The following is a 16929-nucleotide window of genomic DNA, read 5'->3' as shown; positions in this document are numbered from 1 at the left end:
CAAAAAAAAAACAATTATAAATATATAAAAAAAAACTCCAAATATTAGTTACTAGTTCTTAAGTCTAGACACGCGGTAGCGTGTCAAGCCGAGTTTCAAGTAACTGGCGAGCAGCACCGTGTGTATATTTACACGAACCATTTGGAGCCACTTTTGACCCCCTCATAACTCAAAAACTCCTTCACATAAACCTGTCAAATTTGGTTCATATATTGAGACTTGCGAGATAAATATGTGTTCCAAATTTCATAAACATATCTCAAACGGTTATTTAGATATTAACGTCCAAATATCGTCATTTTTATCACTGATCAACTATAGATCAAAATTATAACCCACTTCCAGATGACCTAGGAAGTTCAAATTTGGCATGCAGATAGGTAATTAGGTGAATATAAAGGAAAAAAATCTGAAACTGGTTAATTGTTATCATTTTATTACAATTTTTCACTTTAATTGATTCTATTTCAACTTATATTGGACAAATACTAAAATTCTATGAAAACGTCGATATCCACCAATGAACATTGATCCCTGGAATGAAAAATAGTCCATCTTGTACTGGACGGAAAGTAATATTGTATGAAAACGTCGATAGCTACCAATTAACTTTGATCCATCACTGGCTACCAGAGATCATCTTGTACTGGACGGAAAGTAATATTGTATGAAAACGTCGATGTTTACCAATTTACGTTAACCCCTTCACATCAGTGTCGATACCTAGCAAACTTCAAATATTGCATTGAGCGGTAAACACAAGTTGCTATAATTTAGATTCTGTCTAAAATATACTCGTACTTATAACTGAGAGTATAGTCGAATATCATATACCCCGAAAACATACGAAAATACAGTAGTTTATCAAAAATAATTTGGTATTAATTTAGTTATAAATAAGTACCTCGTATAATTTATGTACAAAAAGTAATGATACCCCTAATTGTAACTGTAGCCTAAGATCTAACTTGGACAGTTCTCATATACCAATTATTACTTTCGATTGCTAGTTACTACTAATAATAAAATAGGAACCGACAAGTAACATGTTTAGAATTTGCGAAGGCTACAGTATATTTCGTATATGAAAACTAGCCAAGTTAGACCTTAGGCTACAGTATATTATCCTAAGTTATAAGAAGAAATGATATTATATATTGTTATAAATACATTTCAGGACATACCATTGAACTTGGCATCCCTTTAGATCTCACTTCTTTTGTCGTAGAAGTCAACAATCAAGGCATATATCATAATATTAAACTCGGCTATCATTTCACATTTAATTTAAATGAATCCCATCAATGTTTTTGATGGGATTAGGTTAAATTATTTATACTGTGTTGTCCTTTATAATAAGTTTACATTTTAAGTACCTTTTCCTTGGAAATAGTCATTACGGGGGGAAAGAAAGACGGTTATCTGGCAATACTGTCTACATATTTTTCATCTGTGGCCTATAGTCTATTTAGTTTGTGGCTTGTCCGCTGCTATATTGGTGTTCTGTGCTTGTGGATCTATAAAAGCGTTCAAAAAGTTCAATTCATCCATTTTGTATTTGTTCTATAGTATTTTAAATCTATAGTATTTTACTATATATTACATTTGAATATCACATTCACTTTTAATTATATTTCAACTTAATTTCTACTGTTTCTCTTGTAACTTGGGTATGTAAAAATATTATATTATATATACATTTACGTTAATTTGCCACCTCTACACCGGTGTGAAAAATCAATAATGCGTTACTTTGTAGTAATTTACACTTTGATTTTTAACGACGCATTGTTTATCGCAAATTTTATTTCATAGTCTAAATATTATGGCTAAAAACATAATCTTACTTAAAAAACTAAAATATCATTAACGGTGCCGGCAGTTGTCATCCATGTTAATTTTTTGATCAGTTACAAATGGCTAATCGGAGACCTCAGAATGGCGGTCGTCGCATGGACTTCGGGCGTAATGACCGTGGCAAGAACTTTGGCCGAAACAGCGGCGTCTCCCCTTGGCAAGGCGGAGGTCCGGGGGGCGGTCTTCCAAACTTACTGCCTCTCGCCGGGGGCTCCACAGAAGCCACCCTCGCTTTGGCCAGCAACATCATTAACCTCCTCCAACCCCGTCAAAACCCTGTCCCATCACTACTAGATATGCCCATAAGACGTGACTTTAGCCCCAATATGGGTCGGTATGATCGTGGTTATGGTCCGAATAGGGTAAGTAAACTACTAATTATCAATACTTTTATAGATAGATAATAATCATCTATGAAGTGTTATTTATTATAATTGGTCATACAGTGGGGCCGATTCCTATTCTTTATTTAAATACAAAATTATTCTGGTAGATCTCAGCAAATGCTTCAACAGATTGCAATATCTTTTTTCAGAAAGGATTTCTCTACATTCTCACTGGAATTATAAATAATTGCATGCATGTGAAAGTTTAACTTTATTTAGGACTAATATTGGAGAATCAGCCCAGTAGAATAATATTCCAGAATCGGCCCCAAAGCTGTCAATTTTGCCTGTGGAGTTCTTGTATTATCTATGGTAATCTGTAGTTCTTCCGGCTCAAAATTTTGTTCCATGAATTTGGGTGTATAAATAGCTAGGGCACAGGATTACCATGGTAGTGGGAGTACAAGCCGACCAATGTCCGGGTACTCGCTGATTGCCCTGTGACCAGCAACATAAAGTATGTTGTTTCAATGATCACATGTGGAGGCTAATTCATGCAACCTCATGTGACTGTATTTACTCACATATTATTTTAATTTTAATCTTGTACTCATTTCAGTAGTATAACTATGCCTTGAATTACTCTCATATTTTAAGTACCTATTCTACCATGTTTCTTATGCATGTTGTACAATTTATAGAACTGTTTGTCTTTTGGTGTATGTGTGTGTAACACATGGATCAAAATGTTTACTGGCTAGTGTTTTACTGAAGCCGCCTATATACTGCTAGTTTTCATTTTCAGCATTCTTCGTGTGGCTCACGGAAGCTGCACTCATACTAACATTTTTCTGATCAATTCCCTTTAGATGGGCAATCAGGGTAATTTCCGGCGTACGGGAAATTACAATCGTGCTGGTGAGCGTATCAACACCAATCGTAAACCATTCAGGCCCAATGATGGGCAAAGGCAACAAAACAAGAGCTCCCCGAAAAAGGATGCCGATTCTAAGGCTAAACCTGTCAAGGAGAGGTAAGGACCAGTTTCCTTCCGGTGGTTACGCCGACTTTCTGATTCCACTACTGGGGTAACATCCCAGTGTATATATTTCTGTTGAATACATTATAATTATTATCTTACGTTCACCGGCCTTTATTTAGCCAAATTGGCGTAATCTGCCCAACACATAAGATCCACACTTAATTGAACTGTGTCTTCACCATAGACAGGACTGTCTATTAGTGTCTAAACCTTAAATATTTCAGATATCTTCGAATTGAGTGAACAGTTAAACTATGATTAGTTTATTTGCTCACTTTCATATATTTTTTATAGTATAAAACAATAAAAAATTGTTTTATGAAATATTTACAAATTAACATACAATATACTGTATAGTCTATTGAGAATGCTCATGCATACATGCATCAATAGACAAGTGAAAAAATATGCATTTTTTATAAATATAACTATTTTATTAATATTGCAGAGATAAACATTAATATTTAAATTGACAAATATGTTTACATCTTTCCTATAAAAAAATATCAAATAACTGTATAATCTACCACATTATCAAAAATAGTAGTGTCAGTTATCGAAATTATATATAATGACATATATTTTGCACATACTACATCATATTGATATTCAACAACTGACCTGATCCTTTTCCCATTAAAAAAATGCTTAAATACCAATGTCTTTTCTTTTTCTTGAACAAAGAGTTCTTTATTTTACTATCCAGGTATAATTGTAACAACTAAACTCAATTCACACTCCCACCTAAAATAAAATACTTCGTTGTCTCCTAGGATAGTACTTACTGTTGTTAATTTTTTTCCGTCATAGAACAGCCGCATTTCATTTGGCCAGAATTTATTTTTGTGTTATTTTATATCTAATAAGTTGTAATATTTATATTGGTATATAAATATATATATATTAATACAATGTGAATATAAATGCTGCAGTGCCATGTCCTAAAACTATCTCTTAATTTTAATTTTAATGTTTATATATAATATATCTATTACTATGACGACAATTAACAGTTAGACTTCTATTTGAATCAAATCAAATCAAAAATATTTTTTCATGCAAAACAATTAAGCTGCTTCTGTACGTCAAATTTTTTGTATTAATATTTTTTCGCTACTACATACTAGTCTTTCTAATAATGACTTACTTTTTAAATCTACTTTAAATCCAATTCACTTCAAGACTTTATCCACAATTGTATGACTTTTACTAATAACATAAGTCGGCAACTCAACCTTTCATGACTTATTCAAAGAGAAACTTTACCATATTACATCTCAGCTAATTTTTAAATATATTTATTTGCAACTTAGTATGTGTTGACAAATATATATATATATATTCTTATAAAAACTAACTTGCCACCATGTTCTAATGAAACTCAGCTACAAAAATATGGCATGCCATATAGTAGTTTGTTTTTAGATTCACTTTCCTTACCTTAAGAATTAGTATTTTCAAATGTTTAACACACAAAGTGCATAGCAGTGAACAAGAAGATCAGGCTGAGGGGACCAGCAATGAGCAGCCTGAGATTAAGGAAGAAGACACCAAGAAGGATGTGCCTAAAACTCGATATGATGAAATTAATCCTCAATTGCTGAAGTGTCATATTTGTAACAAGAGTATGTGGGATGGAAGATCATTTGAGAACCATCTGAGTGGAAGGGCTCATGCTATTATGATGCAGAAGACAGCTGAAAGTTATGCGCTGACTGCAGACACTATGAGGCAGGAGTTCAAGGTAATTTGAAGCTGTTCATGTTTCCCAGTTGTTGTTATGTTATATGTGAAATTTTGTGGGTGATAGAAGTACCTGCTATATAGTAGGAAAATAAATACGAAATCTAATCTAATGGTCGCTGGTGCAAACATTTGTATTCGTGATTATGATTGTTTGTATTCGTGATTATGATTGTTTGTATTGGTGTGGGTGTTTTCTACGTATATAATGCATGTTAAATACATTTACATAATGTATCTAAGCATTTCTACAAGTTGTCTAGTAGCAAGCTCTGCTTAGCTTGAGACTAGATGGCACTGTATGAATTGTCCAGGGACATTTAGCGGGGCAGCTAGTTCTGTATATTATTTACCAACGAGATTTGTCTAGATTTTGAAAATATAGCATATGTTAAATTAATAACGCTACCAACAGATACGTGATATGAAACGTACACGCAAGTCAGGCCAACATCAAGCTCGTGACTTCTACTGTGCTATGTGCGATATGTATGCTGCGGATGGTGCTATACATCGCACCACCGTTGGACATCGTAAACTGAAGAAGTACCTTCACCCAACCTGCACATCCTGCCACAAGGAGATGCCGACCCGTTTGGAACTTGATGAGCACCGGCTAACTGCAGAACATCTGAAAAACATGCAAGATAAGCAGGAGATCATGTCTAAACCCAAACCTGAGGGTATGTATCTAGATTTTACTTCAATTCTATTAAACAACTGAAGTCTTAATATGTTTGTGTAATTGTATACTGCTGTACCAAGTCTCGTCTGTGGAGATATTTTTAGAAATGTGGTCATCATCTCTTTCAATCAATTCCATCATCATCATCAAATTAAAAAAAAAATTAGGATTTTTAGTATATGAGTATCAGGATGATCATCTACTTCAAGTGGTTACAATCAAATATTAATATATCTTTGAATCACTGTAACATTTAGAAATTTTGTCTTCATAGTACAAAATATTCTTCAGAATTCATATACAAATTTATTATAATTTTGTTTATTTCTAACTCATTATTATTAGTGTACTAAATAGCTATACTAAAGGTGCTTCAAAAATGAAACTGTTAAATCCTATAATTTAGAACTATATATGATTGGCATAGTAATGGTGATATCGACACTATCAATGGAGCAATCGTACTTGCGTGATGACCGCCAGCGCTGGCGTCGCGGCGACGGGCCCTCCGACGACAAGCAAATTAAGAAAATTGAAGAGAACAAGAATGGAGAGAACCAAGTATGTAAATATAATTTCTATTGACAATAAGTCAAATAAATAGCTCCTCTTAAAATGTAAAGTACTTGTCTTCTCTGACATTCTAATAGTTCGTAAGTAAAAAATGTCTAAAATATAGCCAAAACTCTCTATTTGCTATTGCTTACTATCATTTCTAAAAGGTTGATAGAAAGTGCATCATATTTCTTTACTAAATTATATCAACATAATGTACTCAAAAAATTACTCCTGTCATAGAAATTCGATTTTTCTAGCTTATATAAATCTGTACTGGAATCCTCCAGTTGCTAATAGAATCAATATAAGGTAATAGGAAAGCAGAGACAGACTAAAATGTTATCGGCGTGGGTATTTTAGTCTCGCTTATTTCAAGCCACTAATTTGCTTTGTGAGCTAATTGTCAATAGAATAGAAAGTCAATTATTTTTGAATAGTCATAACAATTTTTATTTAATCTACCGCTCATTCAGAAAGCTGTCTCATCACTTGTAGGATGAGGTAGGGCAATTGCAGGATACCGGCATGACATCTTAGGCTTCTGGAATATTAACACATGTACTCGACTCATACATTGACATTATGTTATCATGTGTCACATTTTATTCTAAAAATTAACAGGGGCCATATAAGATACTCTTCCTTATTTTACGTTGCTAAAGTCCCAACAAATGTTCGTTTAAATACTCGTTTCGTAATCCCTGTCAAAATTACATAAAAAAAGGAAAACGAAAGTACTGAAGTTTGTTTATTTTTTTTTTGTATATTGTCTTTTTAGGAGGTCACCGAAGCCAATAAAGATGCAACAGAAGGGGAGCAGATCGCCCTATTGGTGCCAAAACAGGAGAACCTGGATGCTGAGAATACTATCCTGGATTATAATGACGGCGATGATCTGAGCAATGCAACTGTAGACATGTTCCCGGCTTACAGGTATATACAACCTTATCTACCTTACAACTTTATCAAGTAAATGTTTGTCATCACTTCTAATTTATGCCATTTCTTAAATATCATAAAATAAAGCACATCTGCTTCTAACAAGTTCTAAATGTCTATAATCGGATATTCTAGGTGTTCATCTTCTATAGACATGACCTGACTACATATGTCATCAATGATCATTTGGATCATGATAATTGATAGCATTATTATTAGCTAAAATCATGAATTGTGCAAGTCAAACTGAATGCACTTGATTTATGAGTGGGTTCAGTACCAAGATTGGTAATGATTACTTAATTACTGGTCTTTAATGTATTGACAATATATTGTCAGGATTATGGTATTGTTTACATCACTCAAAACAACTCATAGCCGTTGATTTTGTAATGGATAGGTTGTTTTTATGTATGTAAGTGTGTTCCCGGATGTGATTTATTTTGGCCTATCGCAAATGATCTGGAGTGATAAATTACTAAACCAATATAACTTATCAGCACGGACCGCGGAGTGGGCCGCTCCTTCCTGACAGAGTTCCGATGCGTTCAGTGTCGGCTGTGCCGGAAATTGCTCGACAGTCAGGAAACGGCCGACGTACACCTGCGTACCTGGCGACACCACCAGCTCTTCCTGCGTCTGCTCACTGACAAGTCTGGTAATCAGGTATGCCATTGTTGTGTGATATACTAAAATAACAGCAGAGACCAATTAAAAGCCAATGATAAAATTCATAAAATTAAAACCTTTTCAAAAGAATCGCAATGATGACGTCTGACAACTTAATAATTATTAAATGTATTATATTTGTTTTCCAACTGGTTCAGTTTCATGGATTCTCCCTATCGTAATGAAATTATTAATCTCTGTGTTTTAATAGTAACTCAAAACAGTTTTATCTTAATTATTCAAGTTAGAATTCGTCATGTATAAAGCTATTTCCACAACTCCATAATTCTTTTCGTCATTTAAAGGATGACTCGAAAATATCCGTCATTTGGGATAAGTCTGCCATTGTACAACTTATCTTAAGATTGTTGTATCCTGTTATTTTTTTAAGTGTTACAAACAAATCTTTTACAGCAAACCCAGGAAAGGTTCAAGAGACCGCTGAACTGTGAGGAGTCTGGAAACTGGAAACGGCGCAAGACGACCCCCGACCACGATGAGCAGAATGAGGATGATATTGAGAATGGGCATGAGAATGTGACTATAAAAGGTTACTGTTTATTTTTATTCTTCTTTTCACTAGGACCGATTTAATCTTATTGTATATTTATATTTGACCCTAATAAATTAATGCTGGTTGGTAGTTTATATTCACACATTTCGACTTGTAAATGTAAACTTACAAGGATTATTTAAAAGAGCAATACACAAGTTTCTTGCTCGTTCTTCTTTTGAGGAGACTGCTTTCCGAATGAGCTGTAGATAAGAAATATTTGTTATGACTATTCAAAAGTGCTTAAATTAAGTTTATTTGAATAAATTATTTTCTATTCTATTCCACTGTACTATACCTGTGACACGGTGCTGCTTATCAATAGCCAGCGTATGGGATATCCATGTTCCTCTTATTATTACTATTCAGTCCAAAAGACTATATTTTTTAAGAGCAAATAGCCCTTACTTTTTTAAGCTAAATCTTGTGAAACATATTTTTCTACATATGATAACTTGTGTGATTTTATACAGCGGAACCACAGAGCACTGTCGAGGCCGATGTACCGCCTCCTGAAGATTTGGAAGACTGGGAGCGCTCTATTGACGAGATACTTACTGATGAGCAAAGTAAGTATATTTTTCAATAAATTATACCTCCTTAACTATTTCTGCCTTTATTGTTACTAATAATAAAATGTGCCAGAATGTTGCAACAAACTTGAAAAAAAAACAGGCTTGCATTTCTATATTTAACAGTATATATTAAAGTATACTTAGTAAGCACCACAATACATTTCACGCAAAATTTTTATAATTTATTAATGTCATGTAAACATAAAATACAGTGTTATTTGTATATCTAAGGCCATATATTGATTACGCGTTTTTGTCTCAGATGCTTCCGAAAACGACGTAAACAAAGTCAAGGTTTCTGAGGGAGAACAAGAAGCAGAATCGGAAAAGGTAGAAGAGGTAGCAAAGGAGTCTTCTCCCGCGCCCGATACCCCAGCACCCACGACCGGAACAAGGAACTCACCGCGTAGTGGTCGCGGTAGGGGCAGAGGCCGCCCTCGTGGTCGCTACTAATTGCACAAACCACAAACACTCTAATCCACTTTGTCACTATTTATTGTATGACCTTTAAAAAGGTAAAAGGATAATGCTTATTTCCCAAACAGCCATGCTTGACTTAGTATAATTCCATGCTAAGAAATGTATTATTAATAAAAATTACTAAATAACAATCCATTTGACCTATTGCAAGTATTTTAGCTGTCTTTCATATTACTAGTTCAAGCTTCAATAGGCTCATCGCAAGTAGCATGTTCATTCATAAGAAGGTTAATATCTACTTTAATAGATATATTTCTCTCATTTCAATTTGTATGGCTAGTGGAGTCAAATGTAGTTAGCACTATTAAAGTCCCTATACTTGTAGGTATATATAGAGTACTTATTGTTCTACATTATTGTTTGTTACATAATAAGTTTTACCTTTACTGAAGGTATAATGTATAAGAATATATTAGTTTCTGTGTGAACAAAGTGAATTACATTGTGGTGTATCAGTTTCTCAGTTGAAACTGGTTCAATTTACAAATTGTTTAATCAAATAAATGTAATAAATTCAATACTGAATCATAATAAAAAAAAAAAATAATGCTGTGTTTTAATTATATTAATAATAAAAAAAATATATTTTAAAGGCAATACAAATCCTTATCCAGCCGTAATATGCTGTCATAAACAATGATTTATTTTTGCTTTTTCAGTAGAATAAAATGTATATGTCTATTACTAAAGTGCTTATTTAAATTTTATTTGAATAAAGAATAATCTGAACTTGTAAATTTATAAAAACCTCAATTTGCCGAATATGTACTAAACAAGTGGATTCTATAAATGTCGATAGGGTTATACTGTAGGTACACTCAAAATAGAATATATACACAAATATTGATAAATATTTTGTGATTCATCATTACTATAAATCTTATATATATATTAATATGTGAATGTTAAATACTAAATGTCAATATTGTTTACCTGCTATCTATAAAAATAATGTTGCAGGTACTTTAGACAGTATCTATAAATAAAAAAAATACATCAATGTGGTAAAAGAAATGGTGAATCTGTATAGGTTGTTATATTTATTTCTTAAGTGGCTTGTGTAATAGTACTATTATACAAGCCGCCATAAGAAATAAATTGTAATAATTATATACCTATACAGATTTTAACTCTTAATTAAGTGGTTTGAATTTTGTAATCCTACTTGATGCATAATACTTTTAGAATATCAAATATTTTTAAGTAACATGATGTTAAATTATAAAATATTATAACTAATGTAGTAATAAAAGGTATCCATAAAAAGTTTTTTATTCAGGTTGCAAGTAAAATCATATGTAAGGACTTAATAAACTTATTTTTATTAGTATTACCAGAATTGATAATGATCATTTTAGTAAGCCAAATTGATCTATTCAAATTTTTCATGAAAATGAACTTCTGGCTTTACAATATTCCTAAATACCTCACAGTATGTTAAATAAATTAATAATAATTATAAAAGCACTTGATTCTTACTTAATAACTTACAGTATCTCCTTTATGTTAAAATGTCAACATCTCTTGCCAAATCAAAATTGATACTCTACATATAATATAGAAGTATTTTATGAAAATAGAAAACAAAAGGATATTAGAAATAGAAAGGGTAAGTGCATTTTCAAAACCTCTGTTTGAGATTCTGTTGGCTTTGAAGATATAAAGTATTATACAATAAAGACACATTTTACACTAATTCTTATATTTTACCTTTTTTTTTCATAAGACTTAGCAATAGGTTAGTGTCGTTAATTTTCATTTTTTGACGTTGTTTTAGTTTCTTTACTGGCTTCAATTTGGGTGTAGATGTTTCTCCCTGAGGTTTCGATTTTTTAACTTTTGGTTTTTTGGACAACTCGTTGAGTAACATTTCTTGCAGAGAAACATTTTTGACTAATTTTTCATTTGTTGACCCCGACACAGCCTCCTTTATTAAGACTTCTTTCTGGAATGATACTTTTTTCTCGGCATTTAATTTTTTTTTCAAAACTTTGTTTGGAGTATTAGAACTTGAAGAAGCGTTATGCTTTTTAGCTATCTTATTTATAATTTTTAGTTTATTTTTTCTAAGTTTCACCATTTTAGTTAAATAGATAAACGTTTACTTGTTCAGTGAAATAAACCACGAATAGTAAAAACACTTTTTAAGTAACTTTGACTGACAGTGACAGTCAGTTAAGTTTTTTTTTTCTTGTGGCATTCACCCCGATTTTAGGGTATTTCGCGAAAAACAAAACGGGGAAACGTCATTAGTTTAAATCTATCAACGAAAATTTTATAGTATAGGGATAAGGATTAGGTTAGGAAATTATATAGGATATGATATTTACAAATAACATATATACAAAACGGAACACATTACATTAAATTTTAATACTATTTGAATATATAAATTCAGCTAATACTTTATAAATAATAGGATCATGTTCGGTCTAATGTTAGTCCGTTACAGTGACATCACACGTCAGTGTCGCATTGCCCATTTGGAAACTCGAAAATCTGGAATATTATACTAGCTTTCCCGGCAAACGTTGTTTTGCCTTAAAATAAAAAAAAATAGGGGTGGACTACCCCTAACATTTAGGGGGATGAAAAATAGATGTTGGCCGATTCTCAGACCTACTCAATACGCTCACAAAATTTCATGATAATCGGTCAAGCCGTTTCGGAGGAGTATGGGAACGAAAACTGTGACGAGAATTTTATATATAAGATGATCTATAGTGTTGCCAATACAAAATAAAAAAATAAGCCCATACCTCTTAGAAGAACCTATCTGTGACGAGTTTTACCGAAATAAACAAATTTTATTTGTTTTTAAAATGTATATATCCAGATGTACTTCACTATATCAAATTAACGGCTTTAAATGATGTCTCCTCACTTGTTATATAGTCTAGTTCCATTAGTCAACCATCATGGAGAACCATTCCCTTCCAAGAATGGATACTAACTCCTACCTGCTAAAAACCTGACGACTGTTCCTCTCGACATAATCGTCGTCCAACAGAAACAATTTCATATCGTGTTCCATCTATAATTAGTGTCTGCACGCCACCTCCAGATAATATATATTTACATTCCAACAGAAACAATTTCATATCGTGTTACATAATTAGCCCACTGATAATATATATTTACATAAGTTCAGGAAGCTAACTACGAGCTCCTTATAGCAGGCAGTGTTAGACCCGATTCCTCGTCAAATGTATCTATGCGTTATTAATAAGCCATGGAGCAAACTATCAAATATATGTACTAATGTACAGTAAATAGTACAATTATTTCACCTCTATAGGTACTCACTACCTACATAAATACTACAATAAATTATTAGCGACACCTCATCGCATTATTATGACATAGTATAAAACAAAGTCGCCGTCGCTGTCTGTCTATGTATGCTTAAATCTTTAAAAATACGGAACGGATTTTGAAGCGGTGTATTTTTTAAATAGAGAGAGTGATTCAAGAGGAAGGTTTATATGTAGGTAGATATAATACATGTACACGCATGCAAAGCCGGGATGGGTAGGTAGTCATATATATAACGCTACAGTGGTGAGGTGATAACCACTGCGCTACAATGAGAATGTGAGGGAAACTGACTCGTCTGCTTCAAAAAATCATAATATCAAAATTATATATTATTATTTTTTTAGTAGCTACTTTAAGTTAGTGGATAATTATTAACATATAAATACCGATCAAATATGTCGACAGAAAGTTTTCTGTGTATAACATTAAGTCAAATATCAAAACCGCTTAGTCACTTTACCCATTTTCTCAAATTATCAAGGCATAAACGCCTTTTTTTATAGTAGATGTTGTCATATAGTAAATTAGCCTGCATTGGTATGTAGGTACTCTCGGGCCAGTGAGAGAGGATTGTTAAGGTTGAATAGCGCTAGTATAAAGTCTATGACTAGAGTGGTTACTAGGGCTACCCTCCTTGTTTATTGTCACTCTCAAAAAAACTAAAAAAATGTGTGTCATATATGTGTTCTATAAATTGTAAATAATAGGGTTAAAGTGTTCGTGTCGTGTCGTGTACCAACTCGCCCGATCCCTTCCAGTGTCAAGTGTGTAATACCTGTATCTGCTTCCGTCTCCACCGCTTACAATATTTGGTAAGCCACTTTAGTTATGTTAAGGATGGGATAATTTGAAGACGAAAAATAACATAATATTCCTCCAATAATTTATTATTGTCATTTTGTGTCCAAAGACATAGCAAAGAGCATAACAGATACATCAATACAATAATATGATTACATACAGCACATCAATTAATAATTTATAGAATATTTGCAGTACCTAATTATAGTGATGATGAAATAATCGTCATGTCTTATTTTCTTTTTAAATTATCGTTAGAAAATGTAGTCGGTTGGTAATATATGTGTTATGTATCTAATTTCTAAGATAAAAATGAAATTTATAAAAATATACACAATATATTTTTTATAATTCAATTCGCGACAAATAACTTGAATTAAATCATAGAGAAAGAAGCCTACACAGTAGATTTTATACAATTGTATAGGTCACGTGGTATTAAAATAGCGGTCAAGTTATTCGCCAGTATAATACAATAATTCTAGTTCTAAAGTTTCTAACATAGGTACTGGCAGTTACAATTTTGGAATGTTAATGTATGATTGTGGGTAATTTAAAATATTTACAAAATTAAAAAACACACATTTACTTACTAATTATTGACTAATGAATATTAATAAAACTAAATTATGTAGCTACATCTATAACTGTCAAGAACATTGTCATAGAAACTTTTTACAGCACAGCCGCAATAAACAAAATACTACAATGAATACATGATACTTTAAAATTATTTCAATATTTTTAAGGAATGATTTTTCAGTTATCAGGCAACTTGTGGGCATCTGTCGTAAGTCGGTATTCGTCGCATATAAATACAACAATTCTATTAGTTCATAGAACATACAAACACATAGGTATCATGGTCATGGATTGGCCAGTTGGGCGTTAGTGCCGTGACTTAATGGTTGCTACCCCAACATAGACCGAAAACTAATACCTATGTAAGACACCGACCGACACCGACACCAAAAAGCCCTTTACTTAATTTTAATTTTGACATAAGTAATTTATATTTCTGACTTATATATATCTGCCGGTGATAACAAACCAAATTATTAAGAGAGACGACGGTTTGCTTCAAATATATAGTGAAAAATTACTTACAAAAGCTTTACGCTAGTTATACCTATTCTTTGAAATCCATTGAAGAGATCCTGCAAGGAATATTTTAGCCTATATGTGCCATTTCAGAAAATGCTTATAGCATGTCATAGCTCTGTGGCGATTGTACATGTACATTATGCTTAGTGCTTACTTTTACTTAAGAACTATAGACTGCCTCGTAATAATATTTAAAACAATATAAAACTTATTTCATACTTATATATTAATACAATACAAATATATCGCTACCTACACATACAGTTTTCTTATACATATGTGTATATGAGAGGGATATACTAATATTCAATTTCAATAATAATAATCATAATCCATATTCACACAGCGCCGGGACTAGTCCCAAGTAAAGCTGAGCTTGTGTTATGGGTACTAGACAATTGATACGGAATTATTATATATATATTTTAAATACATGCCTAATTTACATAGAAAATACCCAGACTGATACAAATCCTTATTTCTGAGCGTTTGCACCGTGTGCAGAATCGAACCCGCGACCATAGAAATTAAAACTGGGTACTAAGCCATTAGACCAACGAGGTCATTAACTAGGTACAGTCATTAATATAAATTAAAGTAACTCCTAAATACAAAACTAGTACCTATAATATCTGATGAATATTAACGCATATAAAAGCTTATATATCTAATGTACAGAATTACCTATAATGTATTGTCGCCTTGTATTGAAATTGCTGTTTGTTTTCAAACAATGACTCTAGCTTAGCGTGGATATGTTAAACTAACTCGAGTAATAGGTATTTTGAGTCTTCTAAATCTTCTTCTACAAGGTCTTTTGGGGTATGGTACTAACACTTGTTGCTTTCTGCAACGTTATGAAGGGAGCGGGGACGATTGTTAGTAATGCAAACATCTGTCAGGTTAGGTTGACCTCCACGCAGTATACCCTTGCACCCATCGCGGTTAATAATCATACTACATACTCTTGGGTAAATTCATCTTTTATGTGTTTTTAATTTTAGAGGCTAAAAAGTTATGTTACTGCAATTAGGCGCTGGCATTGAGATAAATCAGAATCAAATGTTATTAAATATATAAAATACGTACTAGTTTTATAAAACAGCGCCAGTATAGGTACACAATTATAATTATAACATTACAAAACTCAGATCTAGAGCATTATTTTATGGTAGGTAAGTATAATTACCGGAGGACTATTTACTACCGTACGGTCCAAAAATGGAAAAAATTGAGGAAGATAATGCGATTGATATTTTATTTTTAATTGGCGAAAAGATATTTAAACAGTTTATCTAAGAATCTCCGAAGGGCAAAAAAGCCGTTCGGCGTATTATAAATAAGTAAAGTTTACACCTACATAAATAATAATAGATATATAGCCGTTTATAATCTTTATATAAAACTTAGGTATATCATTATCTGCTACATCTTTATTCCATTTATTTGGGGTCGGCGTAATATATTTTCTCTTCCATTCATCCCTGTTCGCAGTCATTTCATTATTTACTTCCTTTTTTATCATATCATCTTTCACACAGTCCATCCATCACTTTTTCATCACTTATAACCATTCTCACTCACATATAACACCTTCCTTGAAATATTATCTTCATTCTTACGTAGGTATTACATGTCGCACACTTATCCTCTCGAACACTTCAACATCTCAACTACTTTCATACTTCCTGTAATGTATTCATTCTTTATATTATTCATACTTGTCACACTACATATCCATCTCAACATTCCCATTTCAGTTGCATGCAGTCGTCTTTCATCCGTCTCCTTTACGGGCCAACACTCTGATCCATACAAAACAGCAGGCCGGATCATGGTCTTGTTTTTACCTTTAAGTTTAAAGAGAACACGTCGTCGCCGTAACCTGCCGTCACTTCATCCATCCTGCGTTAAAGCTGTGCTTTATGGTTTGGTCTTATTCGCAATTTCTCTTATCTTAGGTATAAACTTTAGAAAATTCTCCAACGTATTATACAATATGTGAGGGCGACACCTATCACATTTCTACATTACTACCTAATTAGGTACACATCTCGCATAATCAAACATCACATCTCAAATGCAATGACTTATGTCTATATATGTTAGCCATTTATTTTTTAAATTAAAAAGTACACCATTCTATTCTATATATCTACGTAGAACAACTTTAAATCACCATAATATGTTTATAAAACATCATACATATAATATTCGAAACATTCGTTGATACATATTTTTATAAGAGAAGTGTTATAATTATATGAACAATTATAAAA

The 16929-nt window shown here is 32.5% G+C and overlaps 1 protein-coding gene across 3 annotated transcripts; it reads left to right on the top strand.

Moving 5' to 3' along the window:
• The first annotated feature begins 1471 nt into the window (after positions 1-1471).
• On the top strand, positions 1472-10318 carry LOC131841269 (zinc finger protein on ecdysone puffs). 3 transcript variants are annotated; one of them, XM_059189553.1, is made up of 11 exons: positions 1472-1670; positions 1911-2219; positions 3053-3216; positions 4714-4969; positions 5384-5651; positions 6081-6214; positions 6990-7144; positions 7651-7816; positions 8234-8369; positions 8846-8941; positions 9210-10318. In XM_059189553.1, the coding sequence occupies exons 2-11, from the start codon at positions 1917-1919 to the stop codon at positions 9398-9400; spliced, it is 1869 nt and encodes a 622-aa protein (XP_059045536.1). In that variant the 5' UTR covers positions 1472-1670; positions 1911-1916; the 3' UTR covers positions 9401-10318. The 3 variants fall into 3 exon arrangements, with proteins under 3 accessions (XP_059045536.1, XP_059045535.1, XP_059045537.1); XM_059189552.1 differs by having other exon boundaries at positions 4711-4969; XM_059189554.1 differs by lacking the exons at positions 1472-1670; positions 3053-3216 and having other exon boundaries at positions 2094-2219.
• Positions 10319-16929: the final 6611 nt, after the last annotated feature.

This window comes from Achroia grisella, unplaced genomic scaffold (genome assembly GCF_030625045.1).
Source record: "Achroia grisella isolate CSIRO2021 unplaced genomic scaffold, CSIRO_AGI_Agris_v1 utg1576, whole genome shotgun sequence".
NCBI classification, from domain to species: domain Eukaryota; kingdom Metazoa; phylum Arthropoda; class Insecta; order Lepidoptera; family Pyralidae; genus Achroia; species Achroia grisella.
Note: the sequence above shows the minus strand (reverse complement) of the source record. Positions and strands in the feature narration are given on the sequence as shown.